Source organism: Eremomyces bilateralis (genome assembly GCF_010015585.1).
Source record: "Eremomyces bilateralis CBS 781.70 unplaced genomic scaffold P152scaffold_3, whole genome shotgun sequence".
In the NCBI taxonomy this organism is placed as follows: Eukaryota; Fungi; Ascomycota; class Dothideomycetes; order Eremomycetales; family Eremomycetaceae; genus Eremomyces; species Eremomyces bilateralis.
In genome coordinates this window covers 269558-279979 of record NW_022985069.1, presented here as the reverse complement: position 1 = coordinate 279979, position 10422 = coordinate 269558, and the positions used below count along the sequence as shown (strand labels likewise).

The following is a 10422-nucleotide window of genomic DNA, read 5'->3' as shown; positions in this document are numbered from 1 at the left end:
GTACCAGTATGTCAACCAAGATTTCCTTCAGCTTGAAGGAATCTCAATACTAGCCTATCAAAAACCATTGGCCAAAGTATCGTTGAATCATCTACATATAGCGATAAGGTGCCGCTCGAATGTCTCATTCCAATATGTGACATCAAAGCATTGCCGTACAACATGCATGCTCCTGCTCATTCGGTAGGTTGGCATGCCTTTGCCCGTGTAAAGGCGAGATCGATAGCGGAGTCCGTCCGATTTGTTTCGCCCGTCCAACCCTGATGGCCGCGCTTAGAGAACACCACGAATGCCTAGTGCGGCAGCGGTGCATGTCCCAGTGCTTGATAGGACTCAGCAAGAAGATGCGAAGAAAATCATTAAGGCCCTCTATCGACCCTTTAAGGTTCCTCGACTCTGAGTCTCTGTCTCTTGAGCATGCTCCTCTCACTAGGAATAAAGCGCCACCCGGAGCGACTTAGACTGATTGACCTTCACATGATGAGTATCTCCACTCTGAACGCTGCGGGTACTCTAGGACTGCACGTGTATTTGGATAACATAGAAGAATGCGTGATTCAGAAGTTTTGTTTTCAAACTCATGTTCACCTTTCCGATCGAAACCGAGTGGTGGTCCTCAGTTGGGGCAGAGTCATTTCGTCCATTTCGTCCAATCAGGCACGACTGGACTGACTCGCGCAAGCTCTAGCAGCCATACTGTGTACGTCATCGTCATTTCTGTGTTGACTTCCGTCCATTGTGTAGTATTCAGTATAAAGTACCTGCCCTCAGTGTTAGAGTACTTTATATCAATAGACCTAAAATTTCATGACACTTATCCCCTCTTTCCACGTCACTACGCGAGCCTGCTAAGATGAGTTCGAAACCCTCTCCTGGATGGCCTCCTCTGACCAGGCACCCACTCCAGCGAATCGAGTCTCCGTCCCGAACTGCTTCGATCCTCCTCCATGTGCGTCGCCCAGATTCAACCTTGATGTCGTGATGGCTAACCTGTGGGTATGAAAAGTCTACCGGACTTGCGGCCTTCGCCTATGCCTTCCGATAGTACGTTCCCGATCGACGTCGTCCAATTTCTCATACAATGCATGGAAACTAACGCCCACAAAGTCTAATCATCAATCCCAACCGCATGTACGTCCCTCCACCGCCCATCATCCCACCCCACCTAACCCCCCACCAGCAACGACTCCTACGGCTGGCACTTCCAATACCTCACCATCATCGGCCTCGCCCTCGCCACCACCACCTTCACCCTCGGCCTCCTCTCCGACCTCCTCCTCTCCCGCTCCCTCTTCGCCGCCAAGAATGCCCTCGCCCTCGCCTCCACGCCCCTCGCCATCCTCGTCTCCCTCCTCTACTGGGGACTCCGCGCCATCGACGAGCGCCTTGTCCTCCCCGACTGGGCCCCCTTGATCGACCCGTTCGCCGACATGTGCTTCCACGCCTTTCCCGCGCTGCTGCTCTTCGTGGACTGCATGCTGTTTTCGCCGCCATGGGATGTAGGTGGCGCGGGGGTGGCGGCGCTGACGGGCGCGTTCACGATAGGGTATTGGGTGTGGGTGGATCGGTGCTATGCGGAGAACGGGTTCTATCCGTATCCGATCTTTGACGAGGTGGGACATCGGGGGCGGGTGGGGCTGTTTGGGATGAGTGCGCTGGTGATGGGGTTGAGCACGGTTGGGTTGCGGTGGATGTATCGGGTGCTCAATGGGGAGGAGAGCGAAATGGCGTGGAAGAAGAATGTACATGAGTTGGGAGAGGGGATGCCGCAAAGGAAGAAGAAGTAAAACGAGCCATTAGAAATTTTGGACCGGCCAAATGCTGAGAGATTGAAAACAGGGCTGGGAAGGGATTTGAAAGGTGGCATAGCATTTTTGGGATGTACTGGCATTAGCGGAAAGCATCGCGTAGAAATGGGAGCTCTTCTTGATACCATTGAATTGAGGACGACAGCATGGTTGTTCAAGTCATGTCTCGGCAATCAACTTTCGGATAGATTTATTTTCGAAACAAGCCGTAGATAGGACTTGTTCATTCTATGGACCTGTTTCTAATTACATCTGCTTTGCGAGATTAGTATACCCATGCCTGACAAATCTGCTTTTGTTTTTTGTTTTTCGATGAGAGAGATCGCAAAGGTTTGCTTTTAAGTACAGTGACCTCGTATCAGCCTCAGCCCATTTTCTGTCCATTGGCTCTTGCCTTCAGCTCTCACAATGCAGAAGAACCCATATTCACAGAGAAAACGAGTACTCGGACAGCGGAAAAGATGAACCTGGGTTCATCATGCGGTGCGAAAGGAAAGGAGTAAAGGGAAAAGGGAAAAAGAACTGCCACCGGAGGTGACACTAATATATAAGGAAAAGGAACTCATGGGGAACAGAGGAAAGCAACGAAGAACATGGCCAGGAAATGGTAGGACCGTGTCGTCGCGAAATGGATATCGTCGCTAATTAGTATGCGTGTCGGAGCAATGTCATCGTACGTGAAGAAGACCGCGCTGTCAACGGAGGAAGGGGACTGAATGTCTCGTCTAGCGAAATTGGGATGTAGGCTTGGTAGTGTTCCACGTATCGGTATATTCTCCTCGGGCTAGAAGAAGAGTTTGCTAGCCGGGAAGGATTGAACGTGACATGTATTCAAGAAAGACTGAGAAAGAAGAAGGTGAAGGTATGAAAGAGCGCATGTAGATGTGTCATAATCTAGTCGTCAGCCTTGTGCTCACTAGGGGGAGCGCTGATGGTGCGTGCATCATCGAAATCGCCGTCAAAGGTCTGCGTGGAATTGTAGTATGTGTTTTGGTTCAACCAGTTCTGATGGCCGAAGGGTTCGAAGGGTTGGAAGTCGTTGTTGCTAGGGACGAACTGGTACATCACGTCCTGTCGAGCTTGGACAAACCCATGACCATTGGTATTGCCATGTGCATTGCCATTGCGGGCACCGAGCTTGGCCAAATCTTGGACCGCGAACTTGTAGTTGGGAGTACCGGCATCCTGCAGTTGTTGCATGCCGTTGATGGATCTCGACTCTGTATGACGAGGCCGATTTTCCTGATTAACCGATGGAAGATCGTCATGAAAATTCTCGAAGAAGTAATTGTTCTGAGTTGTAGACTTCTGGCCTGGACGATGAACAGCTGAGACGGTTCCATTCGGTACGGATTCCTCAGCCTGTGTGGCATGGAAATCGGAGTTGAGGACGTTCATGCCAGCAGGGTTTCCGAAAGACATGTCACGGTCGTGGAAGATCTCGAAGCCCCGCTTGCGTTTGCGGTTGGCCCCATAGGCAAGGTCCCATTCAGCCCGATCATCAGTGAATGTTGAGTGAGCAGCAGGAGTGTCAGTGAAGACATCGTTGCGAGCATCGTTCTGACGTCCAACACCGAACGGGAGAGCGGCAAGTGGCTGTCGAGAGGTGGGTGCCTTGTGAGTGGGCTCTGGGCTTGCCGAGCCATCGCTCCCCCACTCATCATCGCTGTCATCGGACGGATCGCCCGAGATGTTGCGGGTCTTCTTGAGTGTCCCCTCCGGTGTGAACACCAGCTCATTGGCTTCAACCTCTAGAGAGTTGGCCTCCAACTGCTTGATGACCGAGGTATCCTTCTTCTGATTCCTCTTTCTCTTCATCTCCGGAGTGGCAGAATCGAACAAGTCCATGCCAGGCCAATATACACCTTTGAGTCTTGTAGCCTCCGAGACTTCGAAACCGTCTCGCTCAGTGGTGGTACCGACATGTATCATGCTCTCTCGAGACCTCGGCACGTAGCTCAGGTCGGAGTCTGCGTCATCATTGTTGTCTGTTCGTCGACGAATTGGGAGGGCACTCATCTGCTGAGGCTGCCCCGTGTAAGGTGCAAGGCTCTGGGGGCCGTTGTGCATTGGAATTCCGTTCGTTGGGTAGTGCAGGTAGTATGGATGAGGTGCTGGGCTCTCAACCTTGAGTTGCTCATCCCCGAGGCGAGGATCGACGGAGTTGGCTTGACTGGTCGGAGTGTCTCGACTGGCTTGTGAGCGTCTCGCAACACTTTGGGATCGAGAAAGCGGAGCTAATATACCATAAGCACATCTCCAAAGCTCGAATGCAGGTCAAAAGCCAGGTGAGAAGCCAGCTTGGAAGGGGCTCACTCTGATTCCTCGCTGCTCGAGCTCGTCGCTTGTCCTTCAAACTCATTCGTTCCGACATCAAGTCTTGGACTCTCCATTTTTCATACCAATGGTCATAAGCTTCAAGCAGACGACGGGAGTCTTCCTCAGTGGAAGCTCGGACCTTGACCTTGTAGTGATGGGACAAGTGGCCCTTGCTAGCAATATGAGTGAGCAAATGAGAGACATCACTGAAGCGAGGCCTCTTGGGACAGATGGAGCAGATTAGGGGAATGGAAGCCATGATTGCTTGAGAGCATCCGGACCAAAGGGATCAAAGGGATCAAGGGTATCAGGTTGGTCGTGAAAACGAGATGAAACGACCAAGCATAGAGAAACGACAGTGCACAGAATGGAACACAATTCGATTGAATTGCATGAAGGAAGAGCAACTATACGGGATGAAGAGAGGGAGGGACAGTAGAGGAAACTCAATACAACAGAACGCCTCCAGAGTGATGGGTGAGAACCGATAGTTGTGAGAAGGAATTGGAGAGAGGCCTGGGTGCGGATGGAAGATTATAGAGATGACGATTAAGCCCGACCAGCTGAATGGAGTCTATTTACTGCCTTCCTGTGAGGAGTCCGGATCTTTGCAGTGCTTTCCTAGACGACGCGCCCGGTGAAGGCTTTTTGAGTGACAGAGGTTGTGCTGGAGAAGGAGAGACCGCGAAATGGAGGAAGAGGCAGAAGATCGAAGGAAATCGTCCAAGGCAGAAACTCGTTTGTGCCTGCACTCACCGCCAGTCCACTGCCAGAGGGTCGCGTGGGAGGCAGTCGCGTTCTCAAAGCAACGCGTTCCTGTAAATACGGTACATGCCGTCGAGTAACCTCTATGGATGAGACACGATACCATAGTCTCGGGACTAACGCGTGAACACGTGAGGAGACAGAACTAATGAGTCTCGCCATATGATTGAAATCATGTGCTTGGATGCACACTGCTATTGAGCAAAGAGAATTGAACCGTTCAAGGTGAGGGGTGAGAGAGAACCATTCTGTAGGTGAGTGAATTTTGTGAGGCTATCGTGACCATTTGGCCTATCAAATTCGAGCAGCAAAAAATGCCAACCAATCAGCAAACCTGCTCCTTCAGTTTGCTGCAGGAGGCTCCACCATCATCTTGTCCTCAACCAGACTGGACTATTCAGTTGATCCAATCAAACGGGTCTGGGCTCTTGCTTTGGCATTCTGTTACGTGAGCAGAACCGCCGAACTGAAGGTACCAGATACTTCATGATTTAGTTGTAGTACCGGTGAGGAACTTGCTCGTCACTAATTTAGGCATACAGCTACGAAGAATTGTTAGTGAATATCTTCTAGGATTCTGATGAGGTGATCAACTCACTAGACCGGATCAACCTCCTCAAGGCCCGGATGCTTGAGGAGGCTTAATCCCGCTATACCAAAGAGCGTATGGAACACATCGACCATATTGCCTGGCCGATCAGATATTCCTCCTATATCAGGGTCCTGTTCGATGACCGTTCAGTCTCGGATCAGGGAGCAAACAGAATTGCTACATCTCAACGCTGGAAGAGGACTCACCTGACATCCCAAGATGAAATCGATCAGTTTCTGCCCGTCAATCCAGTGCAACCGCTCGATCATGGCGAGACTGGTGAGCACCCACCAACTATAACAGACGTCCTCACGTTTTTCGGGCCTCCCATTCAGTCCTCCGTTGGGCAATTGGCGCTCACTGAGCCATTCACCCAACCGATCACGATCGACCAAGTCCAGCCGACCGGCGATCGCCAACGCTCCAACGCAAGTGAACACTTGGCCGGCATGCGACTCCCCTCCCGGCCGCAGTCCATAGGCGCCGTCAGAATTCTGGCACTTCTGGATATGCTCGACCGCGAGAGGGACATCGACCAGGGGAAGCATGCCAAGCAATGACAGAGCATTCAGCGCACCGTAAAGGAATCGGGTGTCCGTCTCGCCGAATTCATCGCCGGCGAATGTCCCCGCATCGACGCCTTCGCGGACCTGCAGGTTGGAAATGACTGATATATATCGAACCGTGGTTAGCCGGCGGTGATTGGAGGAGGCGGTGGGGGTGCATCAGTGCGTTCAACTTACAGTGCCCTACTTTATTGGTCCCATCCCCCACTTGTTGATTGAACTCATCGAAAGCATCCAGCGTCGCTAGGACCTGAACGGCACTGACTGTGTATAGCATGTGCGGATCATGCCCTTTGGCGGCGCCGAAACCGCCATTCTCATGCATACAATCAATCACGAAGTCCAGGACCTCAGCTCTTGGAAGAGCGTCCGGATGTCGAAGGAGATGAAGGGCCGTCAAACCCCAGTAGATGCCATTGAGACGCAGGTGCTCCGTGAGCCAGTACTCATACTCGTCTTTCCTCTACACCACGTCACTATCAGGAGTCGAACATAGAATGTTGGCGGTTCATCGAAATAGTTCTTGGGTGACGGGAGTTAGCGTACCTCGTTCAAGTCTTGGATATATTTGATGTGCTTGTCCATGACAAGGGGCACCGATTCTGTGGCTTGGGTGGCGCCCCCTCGACCTGGCCCTGCAACGAGGGACATCGGGAGCTCAGGACTTCAGCAGTGGAGCATTAAGGCTGACGGTAGATGGTCACAGCGCAGCAACGCAGGAACAACCCGAACTGGAACACAAGACAGCTGAGTGCTGACGAAGGGGTAGAAGTTGGCAACCTGTTCACTGATTTGATGCAGGAACCGCGAGACGAAGAAGATACACGAACGAGACGACACGACAATTATGCGGGGAATTGGAAATCGATGTTACTTTGATGGCGTCAGCATCCAAACGTAGCGACGTTTGCCTGTGGATTTTGTGACTAGGACTGTGTGAGGTTGCGACGGGAGAACGGAGCGTTTTGTGTCTCGCGTTAGCGTTGCCGACCACCTAGTCATGAACCCGGCAGCTCGTCCAGGGACCGTCCGGGAGGCAGCAGGTGTTTTGTATGTTGGCAGTTGGCAACCCCCAATCCCGCGGACTCTCACGGACGTAGGCGACGTAAGTGCAGCCAATAATGCAGGAACCGTCTCGGAAAGATGGCGATGGATGATCAGAGACGAGGATGAGGAGTTCCAGATATGAATTGCGAACGGCGGGAAGTTTCAAGGATCCGGGGTATTGTCAAATGTCATCAGGAAAAGGAGTTGCGATAAATTTGGACCTCATGGACCCTTATGTTCGAGCTGAATCCAGCGCCTTGACCGATGGTGTTGCGTAGTCGCACATGCATGTTTAGGCACATCTAGTTTATTATGATTATAGTAAAGCCCTGATTTCTGGAGAGAGCGGGTAATTGAGAAAAGCCCTCGACTCCTAAAATATCTCTACGGACTGTGGTCAGATACCGCCTGTCGCTCTCAGAAAGTTGCCCACGGTGATGTGCGATCCGCGACCTGCTTTGAGCTGGCTGAGACGACACACAACGTCTGGCTCAGTCAACTGTCAATTGTGGGCACTGGGCAAGCTTCGCTCAAGCGACAACACCTGAAGGTCCTGGACACCACCACCTGGAGGCTGGAACGTTCATTGATGCGCCCATCGCCGGGACGCCGTCATCGCCTTGCGCCGTGGCTGCTATTTGAGCAAATCGCCAGCCTAATTCCATCTTGGTATTCCGGATTCCCACCTATACCCTCCTCCAGTCCCCCTCCACATGCATGTCCATGAAGCCGTTCAGAGGCCCACCGATAGCCGACCACGGTCCACGTACCTGACAATACTAGTACTGAAATCTGAATACCTCACAGTACCTGACCTAGCTTATCCCCATCTCATCAGTTCTCGCCTTTCTGCTTTCTTCCTCTAATATCAATTCATTCATATTCCACCGGCTAAAGCCCAAACTCCTGCTCCGTATCATCCATCATAATATTTTCGCTTACAACCTTACCGACTCCCTCTTCTTGATGAACGGGCCCTGACCGCTAAACGCGCATCTTGAATAATATTCCGTGCCAAACATCCCTCCCTCCGCTCCCCTAACGCCCCACTCTTCCTCTCTCGCTTTGGTGCATCTTGCTACTGCACCTCTGCAGTCTGCACCCTCACCCTTCTGTTCTGTTCACCCGCTATACCATTGCATTCCGCCGCTCGTTGGGTTCCTCTCGGCTGCCTCTCCTCTCTTGTGCCTCGACCGTCTCGCTCCCGCTCGGAACCCCTTCCCATCGTAGCGTGACCGCCCGTTTCACTCCTTTTGAGGCATGGTCTTCCTCTCTGCTCGACATTCCTCCATCCTCTCGGTTCCCGAGCGAGACTACGAATCCTGAGTCGGCACCGCTGCGACAACCGCATAGAGCGCTAATACCTAGACACACGCCAGTAGTCAACCGGAACGGATTGGCAACGTTGAGGTCTTGTGGTAAGTGAGTCGTCGTTTACATTGTCGATGTTTCCTTGTTTCTGCAACAGCGCGCAAATTGTCGCGCTCAGTTGCTTTGTCTGAGCGTCGACAAGAATCGCAATGACCCCAGCCGGTTTCCTCTTCAATAGCCGTCTTTGGCATGCTGCTGCTTCGATTGTACCTTGACTGTTGTGTAACTGCCTTACTCATCCTTCTCGCCTTGTCCGACTCTTTGCTTTTTGGCTCGGCCGATCTGTACGTACCAGTATTGACCCGCTTTCTGTGACGTCTAGGTTCCCAGGACCCGATTCGATTGCACATCTGAAAAAGGAACGGACGAGGAAGAGTTCGCGCTACGAGAAAAGCGCCATATTTACTCGACCTCACCGGTACGAGATCAACCGATCATCGACCCCCTACTATCGAATAGACGTCCATCCATTTCTAGTCGATCTCCTACCATTCCGCTCCTCGAGACCGTGACACAAAGCTCAAGAAATCCATCGTTTCGGGTGCCTGCGTTACAATCCACACGTTGACAAGAAAAGAACTGCGCGTGTACCTGGTCGAAGTACATAAAGGTATTGCATTCTCTTTCACCCAAGGTCCGAATTTAGACCACCTACAGGCTCGACATCAAAGCGGTTTGTTGTTGTGTCGATGCTTTGAGCGCAAGGTTGACATTATGGCTTATCTGCAGGATACCCGTTCTCTCGAACCCGAATATTCCACAGCCATTTACCCTTCTGATGCAGCTCAGACACCATATTGGAGTTATCAGGACATATTCCCTTTAGGGGCAAAGCATCCACCACCCGGAGATCCCTCGAGTGTTCAAACCAACGAGGTGAGTTTGGTGCTGGTTCCGCATTTACGGTCTTGGCGTTAAAGTGGGCCGTTACATGACTTCATTGGCGTTACGATCCTGCGCCTCGTAGCAGCAATGCATTGACTTTAATCATCTTTCGTTGCATCGTGTTGTCGATGGTCTACGGCGACCAACAACACCTCACCGTCAACCATTGCTAACGTCCACCTCAGGCAGGCCTCGCATCGCACTCTATTCCAAGACTTCTCAAGAAGATGCCAAAGTCGTCCGCACTTTCAATAGCATTATCGAATCCGAACAATTACAAGGGTGAGCGCTCGCAGAGTGTCCCGCAAAGTCCATCAAGTCCACGTCCAGAAGGACGAGCGGCGGACGGAACCAGTCCGACCGAAAAATACACGGCGCTTCCTCATATCGCTTCCTTGGCTCAATCAACGAAGCCAACAAAACGAAACAAAGAGCATACGAAGTCCATCTTCTCCAATTACAAGGCATCGAAGTCCTCGACACGCTTAGCGGCTTCTGAAAGCTCTTCGGCGAACAGTGGAAGCCCTGCAATTTCTTCCATATATCCCTATCGAAAAGGCACTGGATCGACACCAGAATTGAGTTTGATTGATACATCGGGTGTCGAAGTTGGAGGTGAGTTGAAATGCAATACATTCGCTGCCAACAATAGTATTCTGTTGACACGCGCCTACTATTCACACGCGCCTGCTATACACAACAGCCAACTATCCACAACAGAGCCCAACTAACTTGTGATACAGGATCTCGATCTCGTGCTGCAACCAACGCTGCATCTTCCCAACCAGATATCACTTCTACATCCGCTCCTACCGGCAGCGATTTCCCCCTTCCGAAATCCTCCACCAAAAAGCATTTCCCGAAGCTTCTGCGCTCGAAATCGATCAAAGACTCACACAGCCGGACTCTGTCCAAGCCAAGCACGCCGACACGCCCGGTGAACTCGGAATCTTCGAAAGCCAGCAAACACCATCACAACAATCACGACATGGCACCAAAAACCGCCCCATCCACTGATGATACCCGAAACGATCGCTCATACCGAAAGAAGATAGGCTCATCGACGCGT

The 10422-nt window shown here is 51.8% G+C and overlaps 4 protein-coding genes across 4 annotated transcripts; 2 read left to right on the top strand and 2 right to left on the bottom strand.

The window, feature by feature from the left end:
• Window positions 1-853: 853 nt before the first annotated feature.
• On the top strand, window positions 854-1787 carry P152DRAFT_390816 (uncharacterized protein; the record flags this gene model as incomplete). Its single annotated transcript, XM_033676058.1, has 4 exons — window positions 854-949; window positions 1007-1044; window positions 1108-1131; window positions 1181-1787. The coding sequence occupies 4 exons, from the start codon at window positions 854-856 to the stop codon at window positions 1785-1787; spliced, it is 765 nt and encodes a 254-aa protein (XP_033537030.1).
• Window positions 1788-2225: 438 nt separating this feature from the next.
• P152DRAFT_184082 (uncharacterized protein) lies at window positions 2226-4567 on the bottom strand. Its single transcript, XM_033674199.1, has 2 exons — window positions 4125-4567; window positions 2226-4045 (listed from the first exon to the last, which is right to left on the bottom strand). Exons 1-2 carry the CDS (start codon window positions 4384-4386, stop codon window positions 2703-2705), a joined length of 1605 nt encoding a protein of 534 aa, XP_033537029.1. The 5' UTR covers window positions 4387-4567; the 3' UTR covers window positions 2226-2702.
• Window positions 4568-5215: 648 nt separating this feature from the next.
• On the bottom strand, window positions 5216-6875 carry P152DRAFT_184708 (rab geranylgeranyl transferase). Its single transcript, XM_033674202.1, has 5 exons — window positions 6597-6875; window positions 6228-6513; window positions 5691-6151; window positions 5491-5615; window positions 5216-5434 (listed from the first exon to the last, which is right to left on the bottom strand). Exons 1-5 carry the CDS (start codon window positions 6699-6701, stop codon window positions 5377-5379), a joined length of 1035 nt encoding a protein of 344 aa, XP_033537028.1. The 5' UTR covers window positions 6702-6875; the 3' UTR covers window positions 5216-5376.
• A 2224-nt stretch (window positions 6876-9099) lies between these two features.
• P152DRAFT_184625 (uncharacterized protein) lies at window positions 9100-10213 on the top strand. The gene is made up of 2 exons (XM_033674201.1): window positions 9100-9344; window positions 9539-10213. The coding sequence occupies exons 1-2, from the start codon at window positions 9183-9185 to the stop codon at window positions 10082-10084; spliced, it is 708 nt and encodes a 235-aa protein (XP_033537027.1). The 5' UTR covers window positions 9100-9182; the 3' UTR covers window positions 10085-10213.
• The last annotated feature ends 209 nt before the right edge of the window (window positions 10214-10422 follow it).